The 12,409-nt window shown below is 39.1% G+C and overlaps 1 protein-coding gene across 10 annotated transcripts in view; it reads right to left on the reverse strand.

Annotated features, from left to right (window-relative positions):
• Positions 1 to 12,409, reverse strand: part of TRIT1 (tRNA isopentenyltransferase 1) — a 43,308-nt gene that overhangs the window by 14,159 nt on the left and 16,740 nt on the right. For 4 of the 10 annotated variants that reach the window (XM_034649924.1, XM_019808259.2, XM_019808264.2 and 1 more), the window contains 2 exons: positions 4,284 to 4,422; positions 2,761 to 2,901 (listed from right to left, as the gene is read on the reverse strand). The exons of 1 other annotated variant lie outside the window; for it this stretch is intronic. In XM_034649924.1, coding sequence (XP_034505815.1) covers positions 2,761 to 2,847 — 87 coding nt within the window. In that variant the 5' untranslated portion in view covers positions 2,848 to 2,901; positions 4,284 to 4,422. Of the gene's footprint in view, positions 1 to 2,760; positions 2,902 to 2,983; positions 4,224 to 4,283; positions 4,423 to 6,069; positions 6,086 to 12,409 lie in introns of those variants that run through there. 5 more of the 10 variants (XM_019808256.2, XM_019808257.2, XM_019808262.2 and 2 more) reach the window with 3 other exon arrangements.

Here is a 12,409-nt window from a genome sequence, read left to right on the forward strand (position 1 = left end):
GTAAACTCTTTTTCATGTTTACCATCATTTATATTTCTTCCTTTGTGAATTACTACTCAGGCCCTTTAAGTATTTTTCATATTGATTCACATGCCTTCTTTATATATTAAGGATATTAACCATTTGCCTTTCGTATGTTACAAATATTTTTTCCTCTGGTTCGTAGTTTGCTTTTTAATTTTGTTTATAGTGGGCTAATTTTTTAAAAATTATAAAATATTCAATACATACAAAAGAACATACATAAATTATGAAGCCTAATAATAAACATATACTCATGAACCCAATGTAAGAAAAGGAGTATTATCAATTCTTTTGAAGTTTCCTGTATATTCATTCCCACCCCAACCCCCTACTTCCCCTTTCTGTCAGGAAACCTGAGATTTGCTATCCTGAATTGTTTGGTTTTTCTTGTTATCATTCCCTTGCTTTTCTTTACGTTATTTTTTATGTATATGCAACCCCTAAAAAATATATTGATTAGTTTTGCTTGCTTTTTAACTTTTACAATAAATGGTATGAATGTGTATGGCATGAATGTCTAGAATTTCTCACATTTTACATTGTTTCTGAGATTCTTCCACATCGACTGCCATGTATAGCTACAATTTATCCATTTTCACTGCTGAAAAAGTACTTATATGAACAAAGCAAATTTCATACATTCTTCTGTAAGAATTTAGGTGTTTATGTTTTTGCCATTAAGAGCAATGCTGCCATGAATGAGATCTACCACCTATCTCCAGTTACACTTGTGGCAAGGTTACTCCATGGTGGATACTTAGTTCTGGTTGGTACACATTTTTGCCGACACAAATTGTTAATTTGTACATACTCAAAGTTAGCTATTTTCCTTTAAAAAGGGGGGAGGTGCCTGGGTGTACAGTCAGTTGAGCATCTGACCCTTGGTTTCGGCTTAGGTCATGATCTCATGGGATCAAGCCCCTCCTTATAGGGCAGGGAGTCAGCCTGGGATTCTTTCTCCCTCTCCCTCTCCCTCTGCCCCTCCTACTCGTGCTCTCTCTCCCTCTCTCAAATAAATAAATCTTTAAAAAAAAAAAAAAAACAACAGAAGGTTATGGGGATGGATGGTGATGACGGTTGCACCACACTGTGAATGTATTCAATACAAATGAACTGTACACTTAAAAAATGGTTAAGTGGTAAATTTTGTGAGTATTTAACACAGTAAAATAAAGGAAAAAACTGAGTTAAAAAAACCCATTAAAATAACTTTTTTAGAAACTATGTATCTACAAAGTCCTCCCCTACTCTAAAATCACATAACTATTCAATTATATATTATCCTATTTGTTTTAAAGCTTTAAAAATACATATATTTAACTCTGAAATCCATTGCAACTTATATATAATGAGGTTGTGATTTTTTTTCCAAAAAAATTAGCTGTCCCAGGAATACTAACTACTGCATTACTTCTCCATTGTTTTAAATGCCACCTTGATCATAAGGTAAATATATACATCCATTTTAATTTGTATCTGAGTTTTCTATTCTGTGTCATAAATTTGTCTAGTGTAATTTCCATACCATTATAATTATTATGAATTTTCCTTATGTTTTATTTATTTATTTTTTAAAGATTTTATTTATTTATTCGACAGAGATAGAGACAGCCAGCGAGAGAGGGAACACAAGCAGGGGGAGTGGGAGAGGAAGAAGCAGGCTCATAGTGGAGGAGCCTGATGTGGGGCTCGATCCCATAACGCCGGGATCACGCCCTGAGCCGAAGGCAGACGCTTAACCACTGTGCCACCCAGGCGCCCCTCCTTATGTTTTAATATCTGGCAATCCAAATTTTTTTTTCTAAAGCAATCTCTATACCCAATGTGGGGCTTGAACCCACAACCCAGAGATAAGACTGGCATTCTCTACCAAGTGAGCCAGCCAGGCACCCCATCTGGAAGTCTGGACAATAAAAATGTAAGGACAATCCCACTTATATTATTCTTTTTTTCAAAATGTATTGGTGTTGAAACTAATATAACACTATATGCTAACTATACTGGAATTAAAATTTAAAAAAATAACCAAGAGGCACCTGGGTGGCTTAGTCGGTTAAGTGTCTGACTTGATCTCAGCTCAGGTCTTGACCTCAGGGTTGTGAGTTTAACCTCCATGGTTGGGCTCCATGCTGGGCGTAGAGCCTACTTAATCAATCAATCATTAAAGATCACTGATCACAGAAAAAAATTTTTCTATTGTTTTGCAGTCCTCCCTCACCCAACAATTCCTATTAAATTCTAACTATAACTCCATTATATTTATAAATTGATTTTGTATCCCCATATAAAGGGTGGGAAACTGAAGCTGAGTCGGGTAAACACTCTACCCAATAAAATTCACTTGGTCAACCGAGGCAATTCTGGGACTAGAACACAGATTTTCTAATTCCTAAATCAGTGTTCTCTCCACTAAAACAGCTTCTCAAATTTTAATATGCAATGAATCAACTGGAACTCTTGTGAAATGTAGATTCTGATTCAGCAGTTCTGGAGTGAGGCCCAAATTCAGCATTTCTAATAAACGCCCAAGGGATGGCTGATGATGCAATCTGACAAGACTCAGACCCAAGGGCATTGTATCTCTTGATCCATATAGTTCTGAAGGGGGTGCTACCTCTTGGTTGTTAAGTCTGGGTACCCCTGCTTAGAAGAAATTGTCACTGAAAAGAAAACTTCTTTCTTGGCTTGGACTGGCTTGCACCCACCAAGCCTAGCTGCTGTCCTTCCTAAGGATATCAGAGCAGTTGCCTTGTTCCTGAAGTCCACGACTGTGTAATTTGTCACCAGAGGATCCACAAAGCTGAGCATGTGGTGCTGGCACATTCTCTGCTCTTGGGCAGAAACCTTGTTGGTGATGATGTCTAGGCCTTCATAAACCTAGGGGAAAGAAAATTAGCATGAGAAAGTCACATGCCTCCAGAAAAGGCACCCTTGCCCTCCAGCCAAACACGTGACTGACCCAAAGCACCAGCATAGATGTGTTCTAAGCATACATGTTCAGAGCACAGCAGATCCACAAAAACCTAAGACAAAGGAAGCAGAAGAAAATGGAACACTGGTTTTCTTATCAAACAGTGGCTATTAGCTTAGACTTCAAGATAAAAAGTGTATGTAAATCAATGCTCAAGTGAGAACTCATGCTGCAAGATTAACTGGAGGTTCTTTAAGTATTTAAAAATGGGCAGGTTGTTTTATTTATTTTAATTATCACAAGTCTCCAGAAAGGTAACATTTTGCATTGTTCCTAGTTCTACTTCAAATGCTTAGATATTTCTTGGATTTAAATGGCTCTGAAAGAGTTTTAGAATCTTGGCTCCATTTGTAAAGAAGTGGCCTATTTACAAAGATACATATAAAACACACACATACACACTTTGAAGTCAGACCCCCTAATACTGCTGTACTCTAATGGAAACATTGTGATCTAACCAAATTACTGCTTCAGGGGGTCAGCACATACAGTCTAAATACTCAAAGGCAATATCCTGTCTGTAAGCTCTTGATCTGCCAATTCAACTAAAAAGTTCAAATGTACTTTTTCTAAATGCAAGGTCTCAGATGGAGAACAGATCTGAAAATACTACTTTGAAAATAGGGATGAATGCTTTGAGATTAAATGTTCCCTCTGTAATCACTGATTCTACAGGGAGCATTGAATGAACAAATAATAAGTTCCATAGAGCCCACAAAGATGTTAAAAGCATTTTTTATCTCACATTTCCCTTTACTTACATGAGTGTCGATTAAGTACAGTACCGTATAATGGTTAGGAGGAAGGACGCTGGCGCCAGGCTGCCTCAGATCAATTCCTAGCTCTGCCGCTTACCAGTTATTTGTACTTGTGGAGTAGTCAGTTACTAACCTCCCTCTGCCTCAATCCCTCATCAGTAAAATGAGGATAACAGTATCTATCTCACGGGTTGTTCTGTGGATTAAGTGAGTTAATACATGTAAAGCACTTAGTCTTTGCCTGACACACTGCATACGCTCTACAGGGTCACCGTCTAACTACCTATATTACACTCGCTAGTACTACCACAACGCAAGGAGAAGGGGAAATAAGTTTAGTGTCATTATCACTCTGAAGCTTCTGTGCTTTCAGCTACTGAGGTTATTGACCCAACAAGCATATAAGCTATCTTCAAGTAAAAGAAAATTGTTAATTGATAAAACAGTCCACAGAAGAAATATAAAGAGCCATAGGGAAAGAACCAGCTCTGCCTTTAACTCATTTAATCTGTGCCTGACAAGAGACTTGCCTTCTTACACCTGAATACTGATGGAATCTTCAATCATAGGGTGTTCCTTTTTGTGTATCTTGAACAAGACATCCTTCTGACATTATAAAGTGCTGTAGCATACACTGCACAATGCAGTCTCCTGCACAAATTAAGAAAACTGAAGGAGGGAAAGAAGTTAATAATTGTGCGTTCTGAGTGCATGGGTGGCTCAGTTGGTCCACTGTCTGCCTTCAGCTCAGGTCATGATCCCAGGACCCTGGGATGGAGTCCCATGTCAGGTTCCCTGCTCCACAGGGAGTCTGCTCCGCCCTCTGCCCCTCCTCCCATTCGTTCTTTCAATCTCTCTCTCTCTCTCTCAAATAAATAAATAAAATCTTAAATTTAAAAAAAAAAAAGGAAAAGCATAGTTGCAAATGCACAATTACCATCCCCCACCTCCAAAAAAAGCCAAAATGTAAACATCTCTACCAGTGAATTCTATCAGATACACAGATAACTTTGTAGACAAAATTTCGTCCTGAGTCCTGCCTTTATGTGTTTCTTCTAGAACTCCTAAAAATGGTTACGTTTAAATAAACACATCGACATAAATCAAACAGAAGGCAACCCCAGAACAAGGCTCACCTTATTAAAGGAAGTGGCTTACTGTACTGTTTATGGTATATACAAATGCCAATAAATACCGGAAAGAAGAAAAGAGTATTAATGGTTTAAGGAAAGCAGACATCTTGCTCACATAGTTAACAAACTAAAAGCTGTAATACACACAAAAGTACTACATCTTGGTTACCAGTGTAAATTGTCATCTTTGAGCAATCTGTCAACTTTTCATTTCCTGTACCACCAGATTAAAAGAAACTGGGCATAAAGATACGGGTGATACTAACTAGATGTTTGACGATAAAAGGATTGTTTATTTTTAGGAATCATATGGTTTTATGGTTATGTTTTTTAAAAAAAGGAGTCCTTAACTTTGAGGTATGCAATATATTGAGGTACATAAGAATGAAAGTATATCTTTTATTAAAAGAAATACTTCAGTCTTCCATTTTAATATGACTTTTTTCAACAGTTTACTCATGTGCTGTTACAGTTGAGCTTACAAATGACTGCAACTTGTGATCACAGCTACTATGTATTTTTTCATTTTACCCATGAATAAATTTTTTTTAAAGATTTTATTTATTTATTTGTCAGAGAGACAGAGCACAAACAGGGGGAGCAGCAGGCAGAGGGAGAAGCAGGCTCCCCGCTGAGCAAGAAGCCTGATGCCGTACTCGATCCCTGCACCCTGGGATCAAGACCTGAGCCGAAGGCAGATGCTTAACCGACTGAGCCACCCAGGCTTCCCCCATGAATAAACTTTTAACAAGCAAGAAAGCAAGGGTAGATGAAGGGCATACGTAAAATACATCTGTATCTGCACTGCATAAGAGCAAGAACGATGCTGAAAAGATATTTGTTAATAATGATACAAGAATTATAATCACTGGGGCACCTGGCTGGCTCAATGGGTAGAGCATCTGATTCTTTTTTTTTTTTAATTCAATTAACCAACATATAGTACATCATTAGGTTTTGATGTAGTGTTCATTGATTAATTAGTTGCATATAACACTCAGTGCTCATCACATCATGTGACCTCCTTAATGCCCATCACCCACTTACTCCATCCCCCCACCCTTCTCCCTTCTGTAACCCTCAGTTTGTTCCCATGGTTTGTCTCCCTCCCTGATTTCTTCCCATTTAGTTTTCCCTCCCTTCCCCCTGTGGTCCTCTGCACTATTTCTTATGTTCCACATACGAGTGAAACCATATGATGATTGTCTTTCTCTGATTGACTTGAGCAACCGAGTCTTGATCTTGGGATGGTGAGTTCAAGCCCCATGCTGGGTGCAGAGATTACTTCAGAAAAAAAAAAAAAAAAGGATTATGATCACTGAATGAAAGGCAGAACAATGATGCAAGTAAAATTTGCAATTACATTCATAACATTAAAATTTTATGTTTATAGGGCACCTGGCTGGCTCAGCTCGTTGAGTAACCGACTCCTGATTTTGGCTCAGGTCATGATCTCAGGATCCTGGGATCAAGCCCCACGTTGGGCTCTGTGCTCAGCGGGGAGTCTGCTTGAGGATTCTCTCTCTCCTCCCTCTGCCTCTTTCTCTGCTCTCACATTCTCTCAAAGAAATAAATCTTTTTAAAAAAATTTATGTTTATTTTCTGCTTTTAATCATAAGGGAAAAAAAGAAAGTATATGAAGACTGGGATCTGCATTCCAATAATCGGGTAGGAAGGGCAGACTAACTGAAATAAGATTGGCCAAGTGTTCCTAACTACTGAAGTGAGGTGAGACACATAGCAGTTCAACTGGTATTCTGCTTTTTTATATACTGGAAAATTACCCTAACAAAAAGTTTCTTTTAAAAAATTTGGATGCACTTCACACCACTGAGATGGCTATTGTCAAAAAACAGAAAATAACAAACGCTGGTGAAGACGTAGACACATTAGAACCCTTGTGCATTGCTACTGGGAATATAAAATGATGCAGCTATGGATGGAAAACTGTATGATGATTCATCAAAACAAAAAATAGAGGGGTGCCTGGCTAGCTCAGTCTGCAGAGCATGTGACTTTTGATCTCAAGGTTGTGAGTTCAAGCCCCATAAAAATATAAAAAATAGAATTACCATATGATCCAGCAACTCCACTTCTGGGTACATACCGAAAAGAACTGAAAGCAGGGAGTTGAACAGATATTTATGCACCCATGTTTACAGCAGCATTATTCACAGAAGCCAAAAGGTGGGAGCAATCTGTGTCCAGCATGAACGAATGGACAAACAAAATGCACTGTATACATACAATGGAGTATTATTCAGCCTTAAAAAGGAAGGGAATTCTGACACATACTATAACATGGAGGAACCTTGAAGACATCATGCTAAGAGAAATAACCCAGTAACAACATGACACAACTAAAGTAGCCAAATTCAAAGGCAGAAAGTATAATAGTGGTTGCCAGGGGCAGGGGCAGAGAAGAATGGGGAATTAGTATAAAACAGGTACAGAATTTCAGTTTGGGAAGACAAACTGGAGATGGAGGGTGATGACGACTGCAGAAAAATGTGAATGTGCTTAATGTATGGTAAAATAGTAAATTTTATGCCATGTATATTTTACCATGTATATTTTACCATAACAGAAGACTTGGATGACATTTTTGGTACAATGAGAAACCAGTGATTATTAGCAAAGAAATGAAATTTTCAAAAATGTGTTGAATTTTTTAATTCTTTTTCTTTTTCATTTTTTTAAGAGATCTTATTTGAGAGAGAGAAAGAATGCACAAGCAGGGGGAGCAGCAGAGGGAGAGGGAGAAGCAGATTGCCCTCCTGAGCAGGGAGCCCAATACGGAACTCCATCCCAGGACCCCAGGATCATGACCTGAGCCGAAGGCAGACACTCAGCAGACTGAGCCACCCAGGCACCCCTTGTATTCTGCAATTTTTTTCAATATATAGGAATTGAAATGGAAATGGAATTATTGGATCATATCATAACTTTCAAAATTATTGAGAGGACTGGTAATGTTCTATTTCTTGAACTGAGTTTTGATTACACAGGTATTTTCACTTTTTTGATAACTTACTGAACTGTACAGTTTTGAATTTTTATGCATTTTTTAAGATTTTATTTTTAAGTAACTCTACACCCAATATGGGGCTTGAACCTATATCCCCAAGAACAAGAGTAGCACACTCCACCCAACTGAGCCAGTCAGGAGCCCCATGAATTATGCATTTTATGACAAACATTATTTATCAACTAAAGTCATACCACCCAGCCAAAAAGCAAAAACAGAACACATTTTACATATTTGCACTAAGGATAAATATCTAAACAAATTTAGAAACGAATCAATTTTGTAAATGTCACATTTGGTCCATACAGATATTTGTATTGTAAATCCCACAACTGGGCTTATTTTATTACCTGTCCAGAAAACAACATCCTACCAGAGTAAGTTAGGTTTGTAGCTGATTGCCTTATATTTTCCAGCTTCAATTATAGTTTCAGTGTGACTCCACTTATAAAACAGTCAGCTCTTGGTGCTAGGAAGAGCTTAAAGGATCTGTTTTATCTTCTAAAGGCAGCATGTCACTCTGTTCCACCTCCTACTTTCCCAGAGGACACCTGTGATCTGTGTACACAGAAGTGACTGGATAAAATGCTTCTCTCTGCACAAGTCAGATTTCATCAATACTAAGGAAACTCTGACCTCTTTGTGAGGTCTGATAACTGAATACTCTGAAAAATTACATTTTTAACCTACTTAGCAAATTATCAACATAACTGAGTTATCTCAGCAAATATTTACTGAGAGTCTACTATGTGCCAGGTACCCTGCAAGACGTTAGGCATGCAAAAAAGATTTAAAAAGGGTCCCTGTCCTCTAGAAATTCAGGCTAGCAAAAGACACAGATACAAATAACTGTACTACAGAGATAAATGATATAAAAGTTTCTGAGACAATAAAGTTTGACTGTAACCATCTTCTTTAAATTTCATAATGATGAACATTTAATGTTCTAGGTATTTAACTGGGTATTAAAAGGAAATACGCTTCTGTCTCACCTCTACTGAGAATTTATTTCCAGATTGAAAATGTTTTGGGAAAAGGCCACAAAACTGCAATAACCCGAACTCTCCAAACCAACAGAGCTTAAGTGCCCAGAGGCGCTAATGAAAGTGAGTGAAATTTACAACAGAGACCTAGAGGAAAACCAGCAGAATGTAGAGCTGTGTTATCAACCAGAAGTGAATTGTCCACCAGGGGACATTTGGCAATATCTAGAAACATTTTTGGCTGTCACAACTGCAGGGATGGAGGTACTGCTGGTATCTAGTGGATAGAGGTCAGGGACGCTGCTAAACAATCCTACAATACAAGGACAACTCCCCTCACCCACCCACCCCACACACAACAAAAAATTATCTGGCCCAAAAATGTCAACAGTCCTAAGGCTGAGAAACCCTGATCCAAAGAAATTCTACCTTGGAGAAACTCCCCCAAATCTTTAAGTGTACAACTAAAGATCCACCGGTGTAAGGCTCCACCCCTTTATGGCTGTCAGGCTGTAGGGTGGTCCTACTGAGCGTGTTGATCAGCAAGATCCTGGGCACTGGGAAGATCATGGAGCTCTGAGTGCAGGCCGGCTAAGACTGCCCGACACTGCTGTCTACAAGCATGAGGAAAAGCTGGCCCCCACTTACTTGTTCTTCTTTTTTTCCCCCTTTTGACTTCATTTCTTTCCCAATCCAAATTAGATCCTGAAGTCCTTCAATCACTTCCTTGCCTCTATGGATTACATCTGCTTTGAAAAGCACAATCACGGATTATGAATCAACACAATCAACTACCTTCTCTGCTGGCCGCTCCCCACTGCTCCATGGGTATTTCATTCTCTGAGATCACTAATGAACCCTGTCAAATATTAACACTTTTCTACTAAGCTTTCAAAACACGTTTAATAGAAAAACCAACAATCTGATACTACTCGTCTCTCTCCATAATTCATTCTCCTTTGGAGTTTCAATGGCAGCAATCTCTCCAGTTTTTCCTCCTTTCTCACTGGCCCTTCTTCAGTTTCCCTACTGAAGCCAACCACTGATCTATTAGCAGTATCTGTCATGGTGACAATGGAGAAATGGCCATCCCTATGGCATCTACTTGCCATTTCTATACTATGAACTGTCTGACACTCATGGCTTCTATAACCATTTTTGTGCTAACTCCCAAAATTCCTATCTGCAATCTAGTTCTCTCTTGATGCCAGACCTGTATATTTAACTGCCTAGTGGACATTTTCATCATCAATGAGAGGCATTTAATATAGTGAAGTTGTTAACAGTGAGGACTCTGGAGCCAGGTTGCCTGGATTCAACTCCTGGCTCCACTACTTATTAGCTAGCTATGTAACCTTGAGCAAGTCATTTAACCTCTCTATGCCTCATATTTCTCAACCAGAGAGAGAGGGAACACAAGCAGGGGGAGTGGGAGAGGAAGAAGCAGGCTTCCAGTGGAGCAGGGAGCCTGATGCGGGGCTCGATCCCAGGACTCTGAGATCACGTCCTGAGCTGAAGGCAGACGCTTAACGACTGAGCCACCCAGGCGCCCCACATATTTCTTATTTATAAAGTGAGGATCATCTTAAACATAACCTCAAAGGACTATGGTGAGAATTAGATAATTAATACATGCAAAGCATATGGAATAGGGCCTGCTCTATAGGAAGCATCAATAAATGTTAGCTATCATCCTTATCAGCGTCATCATCATCACCCCAGACACCTGTAACCTGATATAACCAAAACTGAACACCTTATCTTCCCAGCCATACTTGAATGAACCTTGAGATAATCAAACCAAAAACCTCCAAGTGATCCTAGTATCTCTGTATCCCTCTCTCCCCCCATATTTCCAATCTCTCAACTTTTATCCAAACTAGTTCCTAAAATGATCTCAAAGCTCACCATCACTTCATCGTCACTTCACTGCCATTACACCAAATGAAGGCTTCATGATTTCCCAACTAGACCGTTCATTCCATCAGCTTCCTCACTGATCTTCCTACCTTCACAGTACAACCCCTCCAATTTATGTCCACACTGCAGCCAGGGAGCTTTCTAAATTGAAAATCTGATCTCATCCAGCCCCAAACTCTAGCATCACCTCCTGATGAAAGCCTGCCTTGAGATCACTCCCCATTCCTACCCCATGTGTGCTTGTCCTCTGTGGCCTCACACTACCCTGCATTTACCTCTATCACAGAAGTAATTTAAAGTCGTGTACAATAAGTTTTATCTCCATCAGACTACAAGTTCCAAGGGAAGAAACTGGGTATTTTATCGCTAGCCCCAACACATAACACAGTACCTAATGATACATGGAGTATACTCAGTAAATACTCTGTGCCTGAGGTAGAGGGCGAAATCCTATGTTAAAAATTTCACACCCTATGAAGTTATGTTGGCCTCCATTTTACCAATGAGGAAATGAAAACTTACACACGTTAGGTAACCTGCCCAAAGTCACACAGCAAATTAGTGGCAGAGGAAAATTTTGAATCCACGTCTTCTGACTTCAGAGTGTTCTTTTCCCATCATGTTGCTAATCTCTGTTCTATACAAATCAGCTCTCTGACTCTGGGAAGTCAGCTTTCTTTCCTGGAACCTCAAGTTCCTCATTTCTAACATCCCCTTTAATTCTAATAGTCCAAACTTCAGAAGAAAAGAATCATGGCATAGAAGGGTAAAAGAAAAAATTATTTTTTAAAGGATATTGGCACTCACCAGAAAGCTGATTTTCCTTTTTTATTAAAGGGATTTCAATTTGAATTTGATTATTCAACTGAAGAGATGTGGAAAAGTAGGGAAAAGATCAATCTCTTGCCTAACTTTTCTTTCTTAATAAAAGGATGACTTTTTAAAAATTTTACACTTTATTAAGAAAAAAATGAGTTAGCCGCAAGAACATCATGGCAGGCAACTACTCCTTTTAGCTTTGTTTGGCAGAAGTTCAACTGAAGACACGCGGACTAAATCAGACAGATTAAGGTGCTCAGAAAGTAGAACCTGGACCTGACGTGTTCAGTCAGCCTAGTGAGAGGAGTGATTTGGAAACTGTAGTGCAGACCTGACTTTCATTCCTTCCAATGGCTATCCCTACTTAAGAGAAAAGGGGGTGTGCCTGGCTGGCTCAGTTGGTGGAAAATGTGACTCTTGATCTCGGGGTGGTAAGTTCAAGCCCCATATAGGGTGTAGAGATTACTTAAAAACAAAATCTTTAGGGGCACCTGGGTGGCTCAGTCGTTAAGTGTCTGCCTTCTGCTCAGGGCGTGATCCTGGCGTTATGGGATCGAGCCCCACATCAGGCTCCTCCGCTATGAGCCTGCTTCTTTCTCTCCCACTCACCCTGCTTGTGTTCCCTGTCTTGCTGGCTGTCTGTCTCTCTGTCAAATAAATAAATAAAATCTTTAAAAATAAATAAATAAAAATAAAATCTTTTTTTTTTTTAAAGATTTTATTTATTTATTTGACAGAGATAGAGACAGCCAGCGAGAGAGGGAACACAAGCA

Source organism: Ailuropoda melanoleuca, chromosome 2 (assembly GCF_002007445.2).
Source record: "Ailuropoda melanoleuca isolate Jingjing chromosome 2, ASM200744v2, whole genome shotgun sequence".
In the NCBI taxonomy this organism is placed as follows: domain Eukaryota; kingdom Metazoa; phylum Chordata; class Mammalia; order Carnivora; family Ursidae; genus Ailuropoda; species Ailuropoda melanoleuca.